Source organism: Vitis riparia, chromosome 8 (genome assembly GCF_004353265.1).
Source record: "Vitis riparia cultivar Riparia Gloire de Montpellier isolate 1030 chromosome 8, EGFV_Vit.rip_1.0, whole genome shotgun sequence".
Lineage (NCBI taxonomy): Eukaryota > Viridiplantae > Streptophyta > Magnoliopsida > Vitales > Vitaceae > Vitis > Vitis riparia.
The window spans coordinates 3,643,767-3,668,696 of NC_048438.1; the positions used below are offsets into that span (position 1 = coordinate 3,643,767).

General features: G+C 36.8%; 1 protein-coding gene across 1 annotated transcript; it reads right to left on the reverse strand.

Moving 5' to 3' along the window:
* Window positions 1-730: 730 nt before the first annotated feature.
* On the reverse strand, window positions 731-24,169 carry LOC117920334 (syntaxin-132). Its single transcript, XM_034837793.1, has 13 exons — window positions 23,947-24,169; window positions 22,713-22,823; window positions 22,464-22,520; window positions 11,237-11,285; window positions 6,216-6,304; window positions 6,054-6,127; window positions 2,734-2,776; window positions 2,593-2,653; window positions 2,458-2,483; window positions 2,299-2,376; window positions 1,900-1,980; window positions 1,245-1,310; window positions 731-1,155 (listed from the first exon to the last, which is right to left on the reverse strand). The coding sequence occupies exons 1-13, from the start codon at window positions 23,962-23,964 to the stop codon at window positions 985-987; spliced, it is 924 nt and encodes a 307-aa protein (XP_034693684.1). The 5' UTR covers window positions 23,965-24,169; the 3' UTR covers window positions 731-984.
* Between the last annotated feature and the right edge of the window lie 761 nt (window positions 24,170-24,930).

Genomic DNA, 24,930 nt, shown 5'->3' on the forward strand with positions numbered 1-24,930 from the left:
ATTTTGATACAACACAACAATATGACTAAAAATGATACAAATTTGAGTAAGTTAGAGTTATGTGTAATCTTTCATGTGAACCCATATAACATGCTTAATAAACGGATCATATTCAGATTTAACAATCTAATCCATCTACTTCATCATATCAAAATAACCTTTTTATAATCCAACCTCTTTGACATGTTTAACTTATATAAATTTACTAATTTTTATACATATAAAAATTTTTAAAAACTTTTTAATTATAAATACATATAGTTAAAAAAATTTAAAATAATTTTTAATTAAAATATTAAATAAAAAAATAAGTGTAAAATTTACTTCCTATACTATAAACATAATCTAATTAAACCAATTAAAAATTTTAAAAATAAAAATTTGATAGTTAAAACAACCACAAGGTATTTTAAAATAATAAAGTTTGAAATTTTAAATTGTAAAAACTTAAATAAAATATAATCGTGTTAATGTGTTTAAAGAGTTTGAATAATATCGATGAATTAATTCGCATGAACAGATGATCTAAAGTCAATTCATATATAATCCAATGTAACTCATTTATTAATACGAATCTTCATATGGTAAATAAGTCGTGTTTGTGTCGATCAATGTGACATGTTTTAGGCTGAATACATTTTCACTATTTTTTACCTCAATAGGAGAGGAATCCGACACGAGTCGACCAAGAAAGAAGAAGGCAAGCCAGACATGCAGAGAAAGCCGGCAATTGTGTGCAAACAACCTATGAAATGAAATAGAATAGACCCTTTTTACAAATAAAAGAATAATGGTAACGTTCCAAAGTATGTAACACACACTCAACCATTAGTATTGAAAAATAGTACAGATGAGCCGGGTTCAGAAAGCATGGACCAGGAAATAAGGATATATGGAAACAATCTGGGTTCAAAAGGTTTTTTCAATATGCCATAACTCTTACATTTTTATACATCCCATATGGTGAGAACAGCAGCTATGCAGCTAAGAACCATTCTTGCTCCAAGGCTTCAGCACCGCCACCACTATGATCACCACAATGATAAGAAGGATGATGATGGCAATGCACGTCCATTTTCTCGAGCTCCTTTGTAGCTTCTTGGCCCTTTGGAGGGCAGTGTTACCCGACTGCACATGGTCTACCGCACTAGACACCTGGCCAAAGTGGAATTTGGACACATACTATTTAACTCTTAGGTACTTTTCACAAGCAGAAACCACCAAAGGAATTTTTTCTTCCATACCTGTGATTCTATATTGTCAAGCATGTCCCCCTGTGCGTCTACCAACACCGCCATATCTAAGAATATCTGCACGAGACAGGAATGTATTTATAAAACTGCATGTATTTGCACAAGCTGAGTTTTGATAAAACTTATTTCCTTTGATTTAAACACTTCTTTCTGAATCTTCCATGACAGAACATTTGTTCCAAGTGGCCTGTTTAACATTTCTCCTTCTGTACTTGAATATTTGAGTAATTTCCCATTTGAAAGTATTCCACTAGTACATCTGTAAGTAACTGGTTATGCCAGTGGCACAAAAGTAGGTCTTATGAATCCATCATCTTGCTCTCTATGTCTAGAGCAAGGCTGCTGCAAATAAAATTCTCTTATTTTTTTTTTCTTTTCTTTTTTTCTAATTTTGGTGAACGAAGAACAAGGGGTAAAGTTCATGTTACACTCCAAACATGCACAATGTAAAATCTAAAGGATATCTCAAACCATGATGAAAGAACCAAGGAAAGAATAGACGAGGATTGCCAAAGAAAAGCACAATATTATAATGTGATGTATACTTAACATGTGATTAGTATGCAGTCATGTGTTTAAAAAATAAAGATTTTATTAGGAAAAAAAAAAAAAAAAAGAGCAAATGCAAGGGAATGATGAAATATACCTGCTGTAGATCAAGAAGCTTCCTCTCTACTTCTCTAACTGCATCATGTCGCTCTTGAATTTCAGCCAATGTGTCCATTATCTGCAGCCAATGTGTCCACAATACAAATCAAAACTCCCAACCAACAACTCGCAAAAACAAAAATAAAATAAGAAGACATAATTATGAGAGTTAAGCGATAGACTATGTTTCCTGCTAGCAAAGGTGGGTTTGAGCGTAGCACAGGTTGTTCAATATGTTACAAAAAAGTAATCCTCAAGTTTCTTGAAAGAAATTTCCATCTTCGAACTTTTTTTTTTCTTCTTTATTTTTTATATAACATTAAATCTTTCCACCATTCCAAGAGAATTTGAAGAAAAGAGAGAGGAGTTCAGGGAAGAAAAAGAAAAAGAGACAAACCTGGCCTCGTCCTTGTTCCTGAATTGCTTTCTGGAAAATTTGTTCACTGTCTCCAGTCTCAATTAATCTGTCAATTGTCTGTAAAATATTGAAGAATTAGATCATGAAAAATCACATGTAAAAGTTAATTTCACATGTCAAAGGTGCAATAATTTTCACCTCCTCATCAGCTCTTGTGCCAGTCACTGGCAATCACAAAAACCAACAAAACATAAAATCATCTTTGTGTCATGAAAATTCAGTGGATCAAATTGTAGGAAATGTAGTTATTATGCACAAGTGAAGGATTCAAACCTGTAAAAACACGCCTTTCCACCACCTCCCGATATTCTTGATGGATGGATTCTCTTAGGACCTGAAAACATTTTTAAGAACTTTAAAATTGAGAAAGCGGAAGAAGGAAGGACTGACTGGAAACATACACATCAAACCTACCTGAAATTCAGCCATCTTGTCTTTGAACTTCTTTTTCAAGGCACTGCAATCAAACATAACCATTTACAAAATGAGATTGGTTGACTTGAGCTATAAAATTAATAAGGCTACAAATTTGGTAAAGAATCACAAAGATGGTGCAGGTTGGATAAGTCCAGCAATGTTTTCTGACCATCAAAGGATTACAGAGAATTTAAACTTCCAGATCTTTGGAAATATCATCACCAGGCATTCTAACTATTACAAGGTAAAAGAAGACATTTTTTTTAACTTATTTCACACACAGAAAATTGAGGGAAAGAAAATCTAGGAGTGTAATTTCAAGAAGCTAAACTACCCCAGCTACTCTTGTGCTCCTTAAGAAAGAGAATTAAGGCCTTCAGTGTATCAATGTCTAAAACTGGCAGGACATGAATAATAAGACCATTGAAAAAATATGGTCTAGTCTACCATGATGCATAAAAAATAATGCATACTGCAAATTATACATATTCAGGGAAGAAAATCCAGTTGTTTTGTCATAACTAATTGTTCTGAAATCCACTTGCTATTTTTTTTAATTGTAAGAAGATACTATGGCTAACAAAAGGGGGCATAACCCATTGCACAGGGGGGTCTAGAAGGCACACAAAAACCAACAAAAAGGATTAAAAAGGACCGAATTAAGTTGAGTCTACGCTATCTGCAAAATCTAGAATAAAAATTGTATTAGCTTCCTCTGAGCCACTAATCCAAGGCATACAATGTTTTCAAGTTAGAAACTTTTCATGCCCCCTCTGAATGCTTTGAAATTTCTGTTTCTCTTTCCAAACTGTCCAACATAAACAGAGGAGCACCATTTTCCAAGCCTCCTTCCAGCTCTTGCCACAAAGCTACCATGCTATCCAAGCATTAAATCTTTAGATTGTACGGGGAAGAACACATGAGACTCTAAACAGAAAAACAGAAAAAAAAAAAAAAAAATGGAGGCATCACATGCTAGATGCCCCACCCACAACACAGCAGAATTTGATTAGCATGTTCTTCACATTTACAAAGGCATTGATTAACATCACCGAACTGTGTCTCATCAGCTCAGCTCAGCTATTGTGAGGATTTTCTCACATGTTGCCTTCCAGATGAAGAAAACTACATTAGACACAGCTTTGCATCTCATATCTTTTTTGCAGAGAAAGAAATCACTCTGTCAGCCACCAAAATTTGTGGTAGGATTTTATGGAGAAGACTATATGAAACCTTCCAAGTTAGCTTGGTCTTTACCTCACTTCTGATGGTCTCTATCAGTACTAACTGTAAAATTGGTGGCATCTCCTCAGACTCCCAATCAAAAAGCTCTCTTTTTTTTTTTTTCTAAACCAGGCATCAACACTCTCGAAAGCCATTCTTCACCTGCTAACAATCTCCAACCACCCAAGTGTGCTCTAGTTTAGACAAATTAAATAAAAGGGTGACCCTGTCTTTTAAGGGAGTCCCACCGCACCAGAAATCCAACCAAAATATAGTCAATTGCTCACACCTTACAGTCACCTGCTTTCTAGTTAGAAAATGCCCCCAACCTTTAACAGAAACTTTCCAAAGGCCTGACCCATTAGGTTCTCTGAGCACAACCCTCCTTTTCTCTATAATTTCCAACTATTTGTCCTCATTTCCCCACCACCTCACTAGCCACCCTTGAGCGATAAGATGTTTTCAGCATGTTTCATGTAAGATGCAAACTAAAAGAGAGTGGGAGAGTGGGAGAGAAAGAGAGAGAGAGAGAGAGAGAGAGAGAGAGAGAGAGAGAAAACACTAATTTTACAGACTGCTGATGATAACTCAAAATGATTTTCGGATATATTCATCGCAAGTCATAATACAACTTAAGCAGCAAGGGCTGAAAATTGAACCTTTAACCACTTTCGTTTTTCCCTTGAGAAGTTCCTATGTACTATTCTCTTATTTCATCATCTACCTGCAACCCCCACCAGCATTACATTACCAATGCACTCCTGTCTTAGCACAAGTTCCAAAAACTAAAGGAATATTTTGCCACTATCCTTGTTGCTAGGGTGGCCTCTGGGACTAGCAATATTAATCTCTAGATATAAAAATAGCCCAAGCAGACACTTTGAGAACCCAACTTGATTCTACCCTGCTCCTTCAATTTCAGATCTCAACCACTCATCTGTAAAAATCTTAATGACCAATAATGGGCTTACCTTCAGATAAATAAGAATATCCAGTGTCTCATATCTAGCTTTCCTTGATTCCAAGTTGACAACCAGGGATCAGAAGGGCCTCTTCAAGACATTATCACCATACAAACAAGCACCAGCCACATGAACTATCACTAAGGATAATGGACCATCAAACTAACCTAAAATGTTATGCTATCAGATCCAACTTCTAAGGGAGTTTCGTTGGGCATTGTTTTCTTGATATGTATTAAGGTTGATCATGTGATCCTGATCATTCATTCAGAATTGAATTGTTGAAAGAATGAGCTCCTCAAATTAGGGTCACGTTATCTAGCTAACAATTTAAAGTTTCATGCTTTACACTCTTGTTGACAACGATGATTGTGCCAATTGTTTGCTAGTGGTAGTTCCATAGAGGCAATCTTATTTCTCAGGAATTTAAAGACAAACAATTTCATTGATTTGTTTTCCAGTGATCTATATGATGGAATTTGTGTACAGAATAGCATGATCCATGGATGTAGTGATAACTGTGACTTCTATTCAGATCTTATTATGCAGTTCTTGAAGTTGTTGCCACTAAACCAGGTTGAATAAAGTACTAATTTGATTTCTAGGTCTGTTATTTTGGAAAATATTGCTCCAAGAAGTACATGTAATTTTTCCATATAATTTATTTGTTTTCTTTTAATTTATTGCAACTATAGCATATTTTTTATCCAGATCATCCTTGGATCCAAACTGCAGAAAGTAAAACAGAACAATTTTTCCGTTTATTTCAGGTTCCAACCAGACCCATAAGAAACTTCATCATTGTAGTAGAACATTTTAAGATGTAAGATCTTTCACACCTCAAAACTTTCTACACAAGGAACAAAAAATAAGGCCCTGATTCACTATGGTAGACATTCCAGTATTTTTCCTGCTGGAAATTCAGAGGGCATGCATGTTTTCAAAAACTCACATTATCCCCTATATTGTGGCAACCATCAGCTATCATGCATAATAATACTACATTGTCCACCATCAGACACCTTAAATAATATCAATTTAAAATTGCATCTAAAAGGCAAATGACTAGGGGTCTCTAATAGATTAGCTGTTAAAAAAAAGGGGTAAAAGCAGAGTTGTAGTATAGATTACACAGTCGTTGCAGTTCTTGATCGATCTACACCTGTTCCTTTTCCACATCCAGGCTTCTGCCTATTGGCTAAATTCTGGGGCCACAAAAAGTTATGGTCAAACAAGAACTCCAAGAACTGAAAATTGTTAGAATAAACTCAAAGCAGCAACAAATAGTCTTACCTCTTTGTCAAGTTCTTCAACTTTGGCTTTTATAGAACGGGCAATTTTTCCAACTTCATCAACATCTTTCTCCATTCGCTTTTTAATTGCTGTAGGCAACAACAGGATCAATCATGAGCACTCAGTTCAAACAGATGCAATATAACTTCAGAAAATCGTAAATAGCAAAAGAAAAGGTAGTTTTTACCAAATGATGGAGCAAATTTAGGTTTTAAATAAATGAAAAGAAGATAAAAAAGATTAAAAATTAAAAAATAAATAAAAATTGATAAAAGTAAATTTTGGGTCCAACATTTCCATAATGTCAGTACAGTATACCATGTGTTTGACATTAATTTTAACTACAATTGGGCATTTCATTCTGCACCACCTCAATTTAGATTTGAGGTGTTATGAATAGGGGATGACCAGAATTCTTCAATTTCTCTCTCCCAACTTGGACACCATGAAGCAGGCCTTCAATCTTAAAGTTGACTTATACGAGTTCCTTATAGGGTCTCCTATTTTGGAGATTGTATGAGGACTCTTCATCCCAAAAATCCTCAAAAAGAGGATCTTGGTTAGACAGCTTTTAGGGAAAAATTGTGAAATCTTAGAATGAATTATGACAAATTCATTATGCAAGAATGAGTTTCCAGTCAGAAGTATTTATGATGATTCAGGTTGGACGCCATGAAGCAGGCCTTCAATCTTAAAGTTGACTTACACGAGTTCCCTATTTGGAGATTGTAAGAGGACTCTTCATCCCAAATCCTCAAAATGAGGATCTTGGTTAGACAGCTTTTAGGGAAAAATTGTGAAATCTTAGACTGAATTATGACAAATTCATTATGCAAGAATGAGTTTCTAGTCAGAATTATTTATGAGGGGATAATGGTGGTGGCAACCACAATGATGGATGGAATGGCATGGGCAATTGCAGTGGTCATGGCGTAAAAAGCAACAATAGTGAAGACAGCTTTTAGGGAAAAATTGTGAAATCTTAGACTGAATTATGACAAATTCATTATGCAAGAATGAGTTTCTAGTCAGAAGTATTTATGAGGGGATAATGGTGGTGGCAACCACAATGATGGATGGAATGGCATGGGCAATTGCAGTGGTCATGGCGTAAAAAGCAACAATAGTGATGGGATCAGAGGCAAACTTAGTAGGTGGCATCTTGTGGAGGTATATTAGTGACTTCCGGAATTTTACCGGAGGGAATATTACAACATTTGTCAACCAGAGAAGCACATAGAGAAAGTTAATTCCATTTGATTGTTGGAGTCTACAACGACCATGACCTCTAGAACACAATCATATTTTGTTATATCAAGTAAAAACTTTTTTTCCTTCTCTCTCTCTCTCTCTCTCATTCATATTGAGTATTAGTACTTTATCATGGATGATGGATCATGAGATAATATAACCTCAGATATATGGCCGCAAATTATTTTTTTTAAAAAAAATAAAAATAAAAAAGAGAAAATCAAATGCTTAAAAATTGATTTACATGTAACAATGAAAATTAGTTTAAATAATACATGTTTACAATATTTAAGCAATCAAAAGCAACCAAAAATAGTCGATATATGCACACATTGTGCATATCATATGTATCATACCATATCACACACTACAACCAACATATGCTAAATTTTTTTTGACACATATCATTTTCCATGTGAAAAGAATCTTATATCCCTACGTATGTTTGACATCATGCATCAATGCTAAAAACCTTTTTTTTTTATAGGCAAAAATCAAATATATTAAAAATGCCTAACAAAAGGGGGCGCAAAAGCATACACGACATATACAAAGGCACCAAAAGGCTAGAAATGGCAGAGAGAGAGAGCCAAAACAATTCCCTCTCCCACTTAAGGCTCAACCAATTGATGAAGTCTACCATGAACATTGAGAAATCTCATATGTACAAGTTAACTCACTCAAAAAACTTATTCATAAAGGATTGTTTGACTGCTTGATCCGCTTTTTCAATGTTTTCAAATGCTCTCTTATTCCTTTCCTTCCAAAATAAGCACAAAGGAGTCCCTCTCCAAGCTTTCTTCTTCTTATTCACAACAAAAGATCCAACTCAAAAGGATGCTTCTTATCAAGGAGTGCAACACTCACTTTATTCCAAATAGGGCATATATTGATTGCCACAAGATGACTGCCTTCATGCAATAAAGGAGGATGTGATAAGTTGTTTCTTCTTTTTCTTCATAAACATAACATTCGTTCAGCTTCTTCCACCCCCCTCCTTTTGAGTTGGTCCAATGTCAAAATCCTTCCTCACTCAACTTCTTAAGAAAAAAAGCCAACCCTCAACAAAATCCAAGGATTCCAAACCATGCTTGAAAAGGAATCCTCCATTCTTCTGTTAGACATGAAGTAAAGAAATTTAACTAACAAATTGTCACACTCCGAAGCCAACCACAAGAGTTTATCCTCTACATCACTACTAATTGGCTGGTCTTGCAATCTCCTAAAAAAGGTCTCCACCTCCTGAAGTTCCTAATCATGGATCAATTTTGAGAAAAGAAAATTCCAACAACCCCGCTCCCCTTCCTAATCCCATGCCTTAGCTACCCATGCATCTTTGGTGGTTCTTATGGAAACAAATTCAAAAAAGACCATTCTAGTGGTAAGTCACCACACCATCTATCCTTCCAAAATTTCACCCTTTGCCCATTGCCTACCTTAAAACCATTATACTATTAAATATCCCCCACCCACTTTGGATCACCTTCCACAAACCCACTTTATAACCTTCCCTCTCTGCTCTTGAGCACCATCTCCCCTCTTCCTTCCTATACTTCCCAACAATCATCTGCTTCTAAAGGGAATTCCTTTTAATGGCTAATCTCCAACACCATTTTCCGAGAAGGGCCTGAATGAGAATAGATAAACTTCTAATACCCAAACCTTTGTTTCTCTTGTACATACAAATTGTCAGCCAATTCACTAAATGGGTCTTATTCTTAGGGATACCTCCCCTCTAAAGAAAATCCCTTTAAATCCTTTCCAATATCCTAAAACCATGACAATCTAAACATTGCTCCAAATAGTACACCCAAATACACATGCTACAACCAAAAACACTAGCCAAGTTGTCTACAATCGCTACCCCCCCCAACCCCAATTGGAATCAATTCACTTTTCTCCAAATTAATTTTTAAACTTGAGATTGCCTCAAAACATATGAAAGTTCAACTTAAGTGCTCCAAATGTTCCTTTCAGACATCACAGAGGATAAGAGTATCATTGGTGAATAATATATAAGACGCCTCCATTCCTACACCTCTTCCACTAACTATGACATTTGTGATGAATCCCCTTCCCTTTGCTATATTCAAAATCAAAGTTTTTAAACGTGTTCTTCATGCGCACATCGAAGTATGTCTTAGGGTGAGGTGGTGTAACAATGCATTGAGGCACAAGCAAAAAAATTGTCAACCCTAAAAGACGTATGCCTTAAGGGTCACGACATGGCTAAGGCGTGCCTTAAGTGCGCTTTTCGCAGCTTCAAGATTAAGGCATAATTTAAATATTTGTTAACTATGAAAATTATTGTCCTAAATTTGCCTCAAGGCTAATGCCTCACCTCATGGGCACTAAATGCTTCGCCTTACATTCCCGTCTTTGAAAACTTTGTTCAAAATATAAGAAAGCACCTCCATAGACAAGAGGAAGAGGTATGGAGAAAGACCGTCACCTTGTCACAAGCTTCCAGAACTTTGGAAAAAACTTGATCCCATTAATCAAGACACAGAAGCATGTTGTAAAGACACACCACTTAACTCACCTAATCCACTTGAGATCAAACCCCCCTTTTTTCCCAAAATCACTAGAAAAAAACCATAACTAATATGATGATATGTCTTCTCGATATCCAACTTACATACGACCCTACTAGTGGAGCATTTCAACCATGAGTTAATGACTTTGTTTGCTATAAGGCCACATCCAAAATTGGACAACCCACCACAAACGCATGCTGAAAAGTTACACCACTTATTCCACCACTTTTTTTAGTCTACTAGGCAAGACTTTTTCTAGGAGTTCCACAACCAAGCTAATTAATCTAAATTCTTTTAAATCTATTGCAACCCCTTCTTGTACTAACACTATGAAGGTGGCATTTAGGCTTTTTTCAAAGGAACCTAGTTCATGGAACTCCTCATGAAATTCCATCACCTCACTTCTCACGAAATCCCAACAAAATTGCCAAAAAGACAAGGAAATACCATTTGTCCCAGGGGCTTTAGCCCCGCACAAGCTAGAAAGAGTTGCATAGACCTCCTCCTTAAAGAACAAGTTCTTTAAGAACCCTAAATCTTCTTTTCCCAATGATTCAAAGGTCATCCTACCAATACTCAATCCTGACTCCCTCAACTTAGAAACAATGCTACAAAAAGCATTGGCCAACTCCTCCTTTATATTTGCTTCCTCTAATATCGTTTCTCCATTCATCGTAATTTTAGCCAAATAGTTTCTTTTCCTATAGCATTGACCAACTTAAGGAAGAACTTTGTATTTTTATCCCTCTTTTAGCCACAGTTCTCTTGATTTATGCCTCTAAGAGACTTCTTCCATTACTACCCACTTATTATACTCAGATATTGACTCCTTAGCCTCAATCTCTTCCACTAAAAGAAAAAACTTCCCTTCCTTGGCATCTTGAAAGCCAATCAGATTTAGAGCTGCAATTTTATTGGTTAAGACATTCCCAAAAACCATTTTATTCTAGGCTCTTAGATCCTTTTTCAACGTCTTCAGTTTGATTGCTAAGATGTTACTAAATGGACCCTGTCATTGTATCAATACTAAAAACTATGTATACAAAATTCCTAACACCACATGCCAATAGAAAAAGAATAGCTACTTTCTACATTTAATCTTAAAAAATTTTAAACTAAATGCTTGGATTGGTTGCCTGTCAAAAAAAGAAAAATAGAAAAGAAAGTGCCAGCACTTGCAAACATGCACACTTTTGCACAAAAATCAACAGAATGCAACAGAAAGAAGGTTACCTTTCATGGCAGCAGCCTTGGTTACAGCCTTTGACTCCTCATGTGCATCCTGCACACAAAATTTGCTGTGAGTATTATAATAAAAGTATACCTTACATGATATTCTGAGCTGCAAAACAGCTTTCTGCTTATAGTCTGCAAGATGGTAACCCAGACTATCATTTCTGATCAGGAGCATAACATGTAAAAATACCTCCTTTTCACCCCCTTTTTTTGGTAAGTGGCAATAGCTTATCATGCCTCATAATTTTCTACATAAATGAAAATTTCATCTTCTGGTACTTCTGGAAAATACTTGGCAGCTAGCTTTTATGGCTTAAAGATGGAAGAAGATTAGGATATATAAATATTATGGAAACAAGGGTTGTTTTATTGATCCATCAAAACAAGACAGATTCCCAAGAAAAAAAAAAAGGAACAGCAATGCAGGAAATCAGTAGAAAAAGAAAATTGAAACACTCTATACACCAAACCTAGAATCCCATAGGCCTCACAGATAATATTAGAACAGCACAAGAAAAAGAAAGTTGAAACACTCTATACGCCAAACCTAGAATCCCATAGGCCTCACATGTAGGATTAGAAGAACAACAAAGCAGGAAATTAGTATAAGAAAATTCATAGGCCTTACATCACACCTTCAATAGTTAGGCCTTATGTCAAATCTAAGAATTGCATCAAAGATCAAGAGCATAAATTGTTGCCAGAAAATTCTCTAAATTGATCTTCATCTTTTTCCTCCAATTGAGAAGACACAACCTTAGTAATTTAAAATCATTCCTTCTCCTCAAGGCCTTATTCCAGCCAATGGAAGTGGTTGCTGCACAATTCAAAGTAGATTCCCCTCCCACCTTTTTTATTTTTATTTTTATTTTTGGGTAGGAAAAATTAGCATTTTGTTACAGAAAGAGGAAAATTAGTACAAGGATAAGTGAGATATCCTCCTATCAAACTATAGAACGAAAGATCACAACTATCTCCCACCAAGATAAAATCAACCACATAAAACTCAACAAAACAGCCATCAAAAATCACAAAAAAAAGTTGGTAGGCCTCTAGCAACTCTACACCTAGCTTAGCCAAGTGATCTCCTACATGGTTGGCTCACCTAGTCCCCTTTGCTGCAAAGAACAACCCAAACCTCTAGACAGATCAATATCACTAGAATCCACATGTCATATCCCTAATGCCCTCTTCTACCTTCAGTCACCCAGGAGAACAATATCCAAGTTCCCCTCCACCTTAAGGTCATTGACCTGTGTTGAGGATGCTTCTACCAATACTTCTACTACTGCTAACATCACTGCCTCGATAACCAGGCCAAATCCAGCTAGGGGTTGGAGAAGACTAGCATGCAGCCCCTACACTCTTTGAACACACCACTGATCCCCATTTGTCTTGGATGCCCCAAAAAACAACCATGAAAGATAAATTTAAGACTTACCGAAAGGAAGGGGCTTCACTCAAGCTTGATGTCCCTCCAACTTGATAAAAATACTACTGGTAACCGCCTCCCTGAGTTGAAAGTGTGAATATTCAATAACATCTTCATTTCTTCCTTTAAATGTGGGGCTGGAAGAAGAAGAAAAATAATAGGATCATGAGCATAGCATCGATATGCTCAATACATAGGATGATGCTCAAAGTTGTAGATATTCTAATGTCCATGTCATTTTTCAAGTCAAGCACTTAAGCAGTGAGAGTGATTTTCTTAAGAACTTGTATGGACCCACTCCCTTGAGTGAAGGCTGTGAAGCTTCTTATAAGCATCTCAAGGATATTGTTTTAACTAGAAGAGGCGAATATCATGTTGCTAAATTAGTTTATTTACATTGCCATCTTGTAAATTATGCTTGAAAGAAGAAATTGAAGATGTCACCAATGACTACCTAGTTTCTACTAATGAAGGTTGCTACCAGAAGCACTCATCAAATGGAAGGGGCATCCACTTTCAATTGTAAATGCATCACTTAATAACAACTTCCAATGCCTGGACACCATGATCTTTACTAGAGGTTCCACAGTTTCAAATCACAGGTTGATTCTTCTCAACCAGGCAGAACTGAAGGAGTTCATTTTGGAAAATTCTCACCGGTAATTCATGCTCCTCAAGGATTATGTGATGCAACCACAATCCTGCACATGACATAAGGTCTCCTGCAATATTGTTCTTCTAACCCTGGGTGCAACATTATTCTAATTGTGATACCCAGAGTCCATAATATTTGAATTTTCTTCTTCTTCAATTAAATTTATGCAATACTGTTTTACTTTAAGCCACAAGAAATCCAGTCTCCTCTCATCTGTAACCTATAAACCTATGCGCTCAAGCCCACAATAGTTGATGCCCAGAAATTTCAGCTTCATACTATACTAACTCCAGACCTTTGAGATGAAAGCCCATTCTAACACCATTTCCACCTTAAAATCTAATTAACATCTTTCATCCTTAACAGCCAAATCACAAACTGTCCACAGCCTTTATTACCATCTCAGAATGTGGAGGAATTATTCTAGTCGCTAGTGCTGCATGAATCACCATTCTTAACTCTTTCTCTCTCTCTCTCTCTCTCTCTCTCTCTCTCTACAGTGTGTGTGTGTGTGTGTGTGTGTTGGGGGAGGGGGGGTGTTGTGAGGTTGGTGGGGATTGTTTTTCTCTCTTTCATGAGACCTCCCCCATGTTTCTCAAGCCTAATGAATTTGCCTTTTTCATCAGTAAAAATTTCTAATGTGTCCACACATCATGCTAGATTGGTAAAAAACCTTTCTCATCTATTGGATAAACTAGGAATTTATAGGCAATCCAAATCTTTAAGATATCATCAATAAATGCCAAAAAAAAAAATGCAAGTTGATATGAATTGTATAAACATACATAAACAACTTATTTTTATTAAATGTGATTTGTTTTAAAATAGTAAAGAGGCTTGAGGTGCATTTTCCAAAAAATCCAATGAAAGTTCCTCTTCCATTAGCAGCTCTATTTCTCTCTCTCTCTCCCTCCCTCCCTCTCTCTCTCTCTCTCACACACACACACAAAGATAGGAATCTATGGAACCTAGAAATGACAAAAGATAGGAACTCAAGGATGCAGTCACAAGGATTGGAATCTACGAGACCTAGAATGATAAAGGATAGACAAGGCCCTTGAAGCCTAGCTCAAGTGGTAAAGGGTTAGTGTCAAAGGACAGTTTTGCTGTCCACACTTCTTTCCTTATTTTAGCCCACACTTCTTTCCTTATTTTAGCCCACAATTGTTCCCTTATTTCTCCATTTATTATTCTGTACAGTTAGCATACATTATTTGACAGATTATAGTTTACATGCATAGGGCTAGAATCATACGGGAATTTATTTGCTTTTATTTGCTTTCCATGTATAGCATTCTTGTAAAGTCTATATATAATATACAAAACTCAAGGCCAAGGTATTCGGCCATTCACACTATATTTTGACATGGTATCAGAGCAAGGTTGCTAATTTTTCTTCCCTCAATTTCTTTTCTGTCTTCTCGGTTTCGGAGGTGCCTCTCGTGTCTTTCGGTAAAGTCTGTGTTGATCCGTGCTGCACCCAACCACAACCATTTTTCTCGGTATTTTTGTGGCTGCTGTGGGTCAGTTTTCTTCTGGGATTTTTTTTGGTCCATCCTTTTGTCTCGGGTTCTATTTATTTTCTATGGATTCCGCACCTGTGTGTGTTAAGTTTATAGGCACAAATTATTCTACCTTGGCATTTTAGTTTGAACTTTTTCTCAAGGGAAAAGACCTTTGGGGTCATATTGATGGCACAGATGTTGAAAAACCATCCACTGTTGACAAATCTCAAGATGTTGGGTCTTCTCCTTCATGGGTTGTGCTTGATGCACGCATCATATCTTGGCTTCTTGGTTCAATGGAGCCTCATATTGTCACCCACTTGCGGCCCCATCGCTCCGCTCAATCTATGTGGGCTTACTTGAAGAAAGTTTATAATCAGGATAACGATGCTCGTCGCTTTCAGTTAGAGCCTGCGATTGCCATGTTTCAACATGGTAGTCTTTCCATCCAGGACTACTACTTGGCATTTCTGACTCTTTGGCATGAATATGCTGATTTGGTTAGAGCGGATGTTCCTATTGCCGTTCTCTCAACTATTCAGACTATTCACGCGACTACCCGGCGTGATCAATTTCTTATGAAACTACATCTGGAATATGAATCTGTCCGCTCCTCTTTACTGAACAGATCTCATATTCCCTCTCTTGATATTTGTTTTGGTGAGTTACTTCGCGAAGAGCAACGCCTTAGTACTCAAGCTATTCTGGAGCAATCTCATGGCAGTTCCAGGACGGCAACTGTAGCTTATGCTGCCCAAGGACGCGGACCACCTATGCATTCTAAAAACTTGCAATGTTTCTGCTGCAAGGAATATGGGCATATTGCTGCCACTTGTCCTAAGAAGTTTTGTTCTTATTGCAAGAAAGGTCACATTGTCAAAGAATGTCGTATTCGCCCCCAGAATCGTCAAGCCCAAGCATTTCAGACTTCAATTATTGTCCCTCCTGTAGCAACTTCTACAGCACACGACTCTCCTTCAGCTGCGTGCTTTGTTCCTACACCTCCTGCACCAGATTACTACACCCCAGAAATGGTGCAACGGATGATAATTTCAGCATTATCAGCAATGGGGTTCCAAGGTAACAATTCTACTAAACTCTGGTATGTGGACTCGGGGGCCTCTAATCACATGACTAATAATCCCGCCGCTTTGTGCCATGTTCGGCCCTACGCTGGTCAATCTTCCATTCAAACTGCCAATGGCAGCTCTTTGCCCATAGCTGCTATCGGCAATGCCTCTTCTAAGTTCACTGATGTGTTTCTTGCTCCTCAGCTTTCCACGAATCTTATTTCTATTGGTCAATTAGTTGATAACAATTGTGCTGTTTATTTTTCTGGTAATGGTTGTGTTATGCAGGACCATGTAACGGGGGAGCCGATCGCGAAGGGACCTAAAGTGGGGCGCTTGTTTCCACTATTTTTACCTGTTCTAGATTTTTCTCCACTTTCTTCTATTAAGTCTTTTGCTTGTAATAGTGTTTCAGATCTTAGTATGGTGTGGCATCGTCGTTTAGGCCATCCCAATACTCAGATCTTATCTCATGTATTGAACTCTGATTTACCTAGTAATAAGGATTGTTCTTCTTTATCTCTTGAGTGTGATTCTTGCAAACTTGGTAAAAGTAAAACTCTTCCCTTCCCTTTGCATGCAAGTAGAGTATCTCACTGCTTTGATCTTATCCATGGTGCTGTGTGGGGACCTTCCCCGGTTAGTTCACATGAGAATTTTAAATATTATATGACTTTCATTGATGATCATAGCAGATTTATTTGGGTCTACTTTCTTCGCTCTAAATCTAAGGTCTTTTGTACTTTCACTAAGTTTTTAACGTATGTTGACAATTAATTTTCTACTTCTATTAAGACATTACGCACAGACTCCGATGGTGAGTATTTGTCTATTGAGTTCCAAGCACTCTTGGCTTCTAACGGTATTATTCATCAACGTTCATGTCCCTCTACTCCTCAACAAAATGGAGTTGCCGAACGCAAAAATCGTCATCTCCTAGATGTGGTACGTACTCTCTTGTTAGAATCTTCTATTCCATCCATGTTTTGGGCAGAGGCTCTGAAAACTGCTGCTCACTTGATTAATCGTTTACCTTCTCAAGTCCTACATATGGAGTCTCCCTATTTCCGCTTATTTGCTAAGCAACCTAGTTATGATTACCTTCGTATTTTTGGTTGTGTATGCTTTGTTCATTTACCTCCTCATGAGCAACATAAATTATTTGCTCAATTTGTTCGATGTGCTTCCTTGGGATATAATATGTGTCAAAAGGGATTTGTTTGCTATGATCCTACATTACATCGTACACATATTTCTAGGAATGTTATTTTCTTTGAAAATCAACATTTCTTTCCTGTATCCTCTTCTACTGTGTCATCCTCTTCTACTGTGGTCCTCCCCTCCTTTGAGCAGCAGTTCTCAGATCTTCATCCAGTCAGTTCTCGCTTTCAACCAAGTATTGTGTATACGAGACGCTCCCGCCCATAGTCTCTTTCGGTGGCTCACCCGATATCTGATCCTACCACGCTCCAAATTCATTCAGTTGCAGCACCTCCAGCACCTTTAGTACATCGCTCTCCTCAAGTGTCTGTACCTCCGAATAGGTATGGATTTCCCTCTTCCAGTTCTGGCAATTCTATTTCAGCCCTTACTGCTGCATTGTCCAATTTTGATATTCCCACATGCTACTCACATGCTGCCAAGCATGATTGTTGGCGACAAGCTATGCAGGAAGAAATTGCCGCTCGGAGAGAAAATAGAATTTGTTTCTTCGTCTTTACAAAAAAAAAAAAAAATAGGATTAATTAACTGTGACACGCTAACGCAAAAGCCTTTAACGCGGCCCGCCATCCCTTCCTTTTCCAAATATTTTTATGAATACGCTTTTTTGTAGAGGGTTTTCTTGGTACAAATGGAATTCAATTAATAGGATTAAGTCTCTTAAGGCTAGGTTAGGGGAAACTAAAATAAAAATAGGAACAAAGACTCGTTTGGCTTTGTACCTAGACAAGATAGTCTAGCATCCCATAAAAGAGGATCTTTTTTTTTATTTATGATTCATCATATCACATGATTTCGATATGATAATGGGTTGCCCGGGACTCGAACCCGGAACTAGTCGGATAGAGTAGATAATTTCCTTGTTAAAAAAAAAAGGTAAAAAATCCCTCCCCAAGCCGTGCTTGCTTTTTTGATTGCACACGGCTTTCCCTATGTATACATCTAAAACCCAGTTCCTCCCCTAGACGTGACTCTAAGAAAGTTGATTACTCAGTTAATTCAACCCTTACTGCATGAACATTTCATGCATGAACATTTCAGAATAGAAATGAATTTTTTTTATCATTTAGGGATAATTTATATTTACATGGTTTCATAACCAATTATTCATGATTGGCTAGATCATTGATACAAATAATATCAAAATACCAAAAACGTTGAATCTAAAGGATCTACTGCTGGATAGATACCTTTGGCAGCTAATCCTCTTGATAGTACGGTAGTAGCATCTAAATGTGCAAATGTTGTGGCAGGGGCAGGGTCGGTCAAATCGTCCGCAGGTACATAAACTGCTTGAATAGAAGTTATGGACCCCTCCTTGGTAGAAGTAATTCTTTCTTGTAAAGAACCCATTTCGGTACTAAGGGTAGGTTGATAACCCACAGCGGAAGGCATTCTGCCCAATAAGGCAGATACTTCGGATCCTGCTTGGACGAAACGGAAGATATTGTCGATAAATAGAAGTACGTCTTGTTCATTAACATCTCGGAAAACTGATTCTTGAACCCCTTTCACGCTCATGTCACGTCGAGGTACTGCAGAAGAAAAAACTGCAAAATCCGATCCAATTTATCGTAATCGATTAGTTAACATGTTGGTTAACCGTATTCTGAAACACGGAAAAAAATCATTGGCTTATCAAATTATCTATCGATCCGTGAAAAAGATTCAACAAAAGACAGAAACAAATCCACTATCTGTTTTACGTCAAGCAATACGTGGAGTAACTCCCGATATAGCAGTAAAAGCAAGACGTGTAGGCGGATCAACTCATCAAGTTCTTATTGAAATAGGATCCACACAAGGAAAAGCACTTGCCATTCGTTTATGAGCTAAATTAGCTAAAGGGATGGGTCATAATTATTACGGAGAACCCGCATGGCCCAATGATCTTTTATATATCTTTCCAGTAGTTATTCTAGGTACTATTGCATGTAACGTAGGCTTAGCGGTTCTAGAACCATCAATGATTGGTGAACCAGCAGATCCATTTGCAACTCCTTTGGAAATATTACCTGAATGGTATTTCTTTCCCGTATTTCAAATACTTCGTACAGTACCTAATAAGTTATTAGGTGTTCTTTTAATGGTTTCAGTACCTGCGGGATTATTAACAGTACCTTTTTTGGAAAATGTTAATAAATTCCAAAATCCATTTCGTCGTCCAGTAGCGACAACCGTTTTTTTGATTGGTACCGCAGTGGCCCTTTGGTTGGGTATTGGAGCAACATTACCTATTGATAAATCCCTAACTTTAGGTCTTTTTTAAATCACACTTGGGACATTGAGCCCTGTCCTCCCACTATTGTTCCTCTGGGTTGCAAATGGGTTTACTCAGTCAAGGTCCGATCTGATGGAAGTTTAGATCGTTACAAAGCTGGGCTTGTTGCACTTGGGAATAATCAAGAATATGGTGTCAATTATGAAGAGACCTTTGCTCTTGTGGCTAAAATGACTACTGTTTGTACAATTCTAGCTCTTGCTGCTTCCAGTGATTGGCCACTACATCAGATGGATGTAAAAAATGATTTTCTTCATGGGGATCTTAAAGAGTGTATTTATATGAAGCCACCCCTGGGATTGTTTCCCTCTCCGACTTCACATGTGTGTAAGCTTCGTCGCTCTCTTTATGGTTTCAAACATGCTCTGAGGGTCTAGTTTGATAAATTCCGCACCACTTTATTACAATTTTCATTCAGGCAGAACAAGTATGACACTTCCTTGTTTCTTCGAAAATCAAACATGGGTATTGTTGTTCTTTTGGTTTATGTTGATGATATTGTGATCACTGGTTCCGATTCTGCTTTACTTGGTCAGCTCAAAACTCATCTCTCCGAGTCCTTTCATATGAAAGATCTTGGGTCTCTCACATATTTTCTTGGTCTTGAGGTGCATCATAGTCCCTCTGGTATTTCCCTTAATCAACATAAGTATGCGAGTGACTTGGTGGCTACAGCTGGTCTACAAGGGGCTACTTCTGTTGATACTCCCATGGAATTAAATGTCAAGCTTCGCAAAGAGGAGGGCGACTTACTTGTTGATCCCAGTTTATACAGGAAGTTGGTGGGTAGCCTTGTTTATCTCACCATTACTAGACCGCACATTTATTTTGCCGTACAGCAAGTCAACCAGTTCCTTTATACTCCTCATCATCTTCATTTGGTTGTTGTCCGTAGGATCATACGCTATGTTCAAGGCACTTCTACTCGTGGCTTGTTCTTCCCTGCAGGCAATTCTACTCGTCTTGCTGCTTATAGTGATGTTGATTGGGCTAGTTGTGCGGATACCCGTCGCTCCATCACTGGTTGGTGTGTGTTCTTAGGTGATGCATTAATCTCTTGGAAAAGTAAGAAGCAAGACAGAGTCTCTAAGTCATCTACGGAATCTGAGTACCGGGCGATGTCTCTTGCTTGTTCTAAAATCATTTGGCTTTGAGGTTTGCTTGCGGAGTTAGATTTTTCTGAGACCGATCCTACACCTCTACATGCCGATAATACAAGTGCTATTCAGATCACGGCCAATCATGTCTATCATGAGCGCATAAAGCATATTGAAGTGGACTGTCACTCTATCCGTGAAGCCTATGAAGCTCGTGTTATCACTCTTCCACATATTTCCACTGACTTACAAATTGCTGATATCTTCACCAAGGCTTTCCCTCGTCATCGACATTGCTTGCTAAGTAGCAAATTGATACTTGTTGATCAACTTGCATCAATTTGAGGGGGGCTGTCAAAGGACAGCTTTGCTGTCCACACTTCTTTCCTTATTTTAGCCCACAATTGTTTCCTTATTTCTCCATTTATTATTCTGTACAGTTAGCATACATTATTTGACAGATTATAGTTTACATGTATAGGGTTAGAATCATGCGGGAATTTATTTGCTTTTATTTGCTTTCCATAGTATAGCATCCTTGTCAATTCTATATATAATATACAAAACTCAAGGCCAAGATATTTGGCCATTCACACAATATTTTGACAATTAGGAAGGGACGAAGGGTTTATGGGAGATTTTAGGTTCAAGTCCCAATGGGCACAAAAAATTTACCAATAAAATAAATGATAAAGGATAAGAATTCAAGTATCCATTGGCAGTTCTATCTCTCTCTCTCTCTTTGGAATGTTTTTCTTTTTTTCAATCTCCACCATGTTTCTCAAGCCTAATGGATTTCCATGGTTCAAGAGTTGCAATTTCTAATGCGTCTACTACACATCAAAAAACTTTTCTCATCTGTCTATTGGATTAATCTGGGATTTATAGGTATTCAAATTGTAAGGATATTGTCAATAAATAAAAAAATGCAGTTTGATACAAACTTTATAAACATAGATAAACAACTAGTTTACTAAATGTGATTTTTATTTAAAAACAAATAAATAAAGAGCCTTGAGGTGCATTTTCCAAAATTCTCAATGAAAGTTTCTCTTTGATTTGCACATAATAGCTGTTTGGAGGAGCAGCAAAATACTACTCAAACATTTCTAAGCCTATCAATAATAATAATAATAATAATAATAATAATAATAATAATAATACAATATGTCTAAATTGAAGGTACATGCATATGTTGGGAAGTAACTCTTATACCTCCTTTGCAACATCCCCCTTTGGCTTTCTTGCAATATAATACTGTTAAAAAAAAAAAACCTGAACAAGAGTACATAAAAGCTCCCTCCTGTTTTGTACAAGGATGGACATAAACCCTCTTGAGAATAACCTCAATTTACAACATTACCTTAAAGCTATCCTACATGTACAAATGGAGGTCTCCTTGCAATTCAAGACTACTCTCAGTTAAATCTTTTTTCACTTCTTCACTCTGAGGATGAGGACCCATTCCCAACAAATTCCATTTGGAAGCTTACGTTCTTCCAAAGATTGAACTTTGGGCCTCAACTAGAGTTCTGATCCTAACAACCTTAGATACAAACACACTTTTAGTGTCTAACATACTCCATAGATCAATAACTACAATACCCAACCAGCAGATGTTCAGTTTCAAGCCCCACCTGAAGAAATCATCCAACACTTTGGTATGTTGAAGGGATAAAATTAGCCTATTCAGTATAAATATTTTTTTCCTGAAGACCGCAATAGTACCCTGATGCACTCGCAGATAACATGTCACTGAACTATAATTTCATAGAACCCAAGTATTCAGCAAGACATGCATTTCTTAGTTGGTTCAATGTCACAAGAAAGGGGAAAACCTCTTCTAGCATGCAACGTGTCCTGCTATGTTTTCTCACTTAAAAAAAAATGATTATCTAAACAATGATGGCAGGTTTGCAGCCCACAGGATAATCAAGAGCATGAAAACATAACTAAAAGATACCTGGAGTTTTTTGAGTTGCACGTTCAGCTTGTCATTTTGTTTATCAATCTCCTGAACCTGGAAAAAGAAAGAAACAGGAGCATAGTTTGATGCTGTCAGACGAAAGATGGATAAAGCACAAAAGGATACTCAAGTTCCACATACAGAAAAATAAAATATAAAAGAAAGGAAGAAACAATAAAAAGAAAAAGAAATTAGTAACATTGATATTTTTCTTGCACAAGTAAATAAGAAACAGATTAAAGCCACCTTCTTGAAGAAATTTTCCAATCCCAGTTCCCCTGAATTTTGTAGAGCACGTTCTCCTAATTCAATATCTCCCTCTCTAGAAGCTTGACCCCGAGGGATCTCAAAAGATTCCTGTGAAATGCCATTAGGTCAGTATATACAGAGATAAAAATATACAATTGGCTGCAGTTTACACATTAAACCTTTACTACAACATTTTCAGAAGGAAAAGGCTACTGCTTGCTTTTCTTAACAACACCGACCCACCAATTCCACCCTGGTGCCAAACAGACATCTATCTAATTGTCCAAAACACAAGATACCACGAGCATCATATCAATGTAATAAGATGTAAATTCAAATCCAATTACTTATTCTTGGACCTACTAGACATTGCAGACAACCTTTCCAGAAATCAAAATTACCAATGTTTGAAAGACGACAGCATAAAAAGCCAACTTGAAAGTTCATTCTTGTTACTAAGCCACTATAATCAAATCAAAAAATAATTTAAAGAACCAAACAATCAACATCAACATCTTGAACTGAGACTCTATAACATAGCCCGATTTGAACATTGGCAACCTCTATTTCCCTTTTAGTGGATCATCAATACTTAAGGAACAGGGAGAACAAAGGTCTGCTTATAACCATAGCCTCAATAAGTTCATATATAAGAGACAGAATAGATAATCTTTTAACAGTAGGGGTAAGCGTGCTGATGACAAAGAATGCATAAGAGGTCAGATCAGATCACAATTTAGATGTGAGAAGAGAACTGGTTGCTTCAAATACTCAGGGCAATCAATGTGATTCAACTACAGCTTACAACATAATATCATATCTGGATTTTGAGACACAGCCAGAGAACTTTTTTTTTAGAGAACTCAAGCTACTTTGGATTATAAAACTAGAAGCTGCTTCGATCAAAGATATAGTCATTGTAGCATTAGGCACAGTTGAGCAGAAGCTCCTCTTCTCCCGCCTCCAAAACAACCAAAACCAAAGATTCAAAATTTCTTTATTTCGTGTCTCTACCCTTTCTGAATAACCATCCAAGCCATAAATTGATCCAAATGATTACAAACGGAGGAACAAACAAAAAGTTCCAGAAACAAAATTAAAATCATTTGAATTCAACCTCTACAGCTTCTCATCGACATCAGATCAAAGCAAAGTCGAATCAAACAAACAGAACAAAACATCTACACACTTAAACAGAAAGCTTTCAGAATTCTGAGAACGAAAAATTTACCGATAAAAGGTCATTCATGGTCACAGGAGCCGAGAGAAAACGAACGAAACGGCGAGAAAGTGCGAGAAAATGAAAGAAAATGCAGAGAAAGGTCGAGATCTAGATTGGAGAGAACCTCCTCTAGGTCTGGACCTGGTTTTGAATCGTTGGAAAAACCAGGCCCCGGGGGTCTCCTAGAGAGATAGAGAGAAGAGAGTAGAGAGAGAAAGAAAGAGGAGAGAGAAAGAACGGGTCTTTTTGTTGAAAAAGAGAGAGAGAAGGGACTGGCCGTGAATGAAGGTTGTGGGAACGTTAGTCTGCTTAAATGACCGTTTTACACCTCTGTTCAGGAAGAAGGTGCCCGCGTTTACGAGGGCATTTACGTAAGAGGATATGTTTTGGTTCGGCGAGATGATGCGCAGTTTCTAGAGGGACTTAAAATATCGCGATATTTTAGGCTATGGTAAATGGTTGCATCTCATAATTCCATCAAGCTGTGTGGAGGCATTTTCCTCGAAAATAAATCAGATTTATTGTACTTTCTTACATAAATTGAAATAAGCTAGAAATTTTCCCTTTTTAATACTTTGTACTTTTTATAACCATACCATGTTAAGGCACATCTTGTTTATTGTTTTATAAAATAATTTTTTATTTTTAAAATAAAAATAGAAAATATATATGACAATAAAAAACAAAAAACATGATCGTCTTATTCAGTAATTATTTTCGAAAAACTGTTTTTTAATATTTTGTATAATAAAAACCTATTTAAAAACTTAATTTTTTTTAACTTATTATTCATATTTTAAATAAATTTTAACAATAATTTTTATATGTTGAGTTTTTATTTTTAATCATTTTAATGTTATATTTAGTTCTCTGAAAGTGCTACAAAAAGAAAAAAATATTAAGAATTTTTTTTTCTCATATTTGGTTTTAGTATCTAAAAAAATCAAATGTAATTAAATTTTTCATAAATTTGTATATTTTTAAATTATTTAA

Excerpts from the sequence above, each read along its gene's own strand:
- LOC117920334 (XM_034837793.1), bottom strand. Across the intron at positions 2,484-2,592 it reads GGAAAGGCGTGTTTTTACAG|TGACTGGCACAAGAGCTGAT; the intron begins GTTTGAATCCTT and ends TGTGATTGCCAG. Across the intron at positions 1,311-1,899 it reads AGCTTCTTGATCTACAGCAG|ATATTCTTAGATATGGCGGT; the intron begins GTATATTTCATC and ends TGTCTCGTGCAG.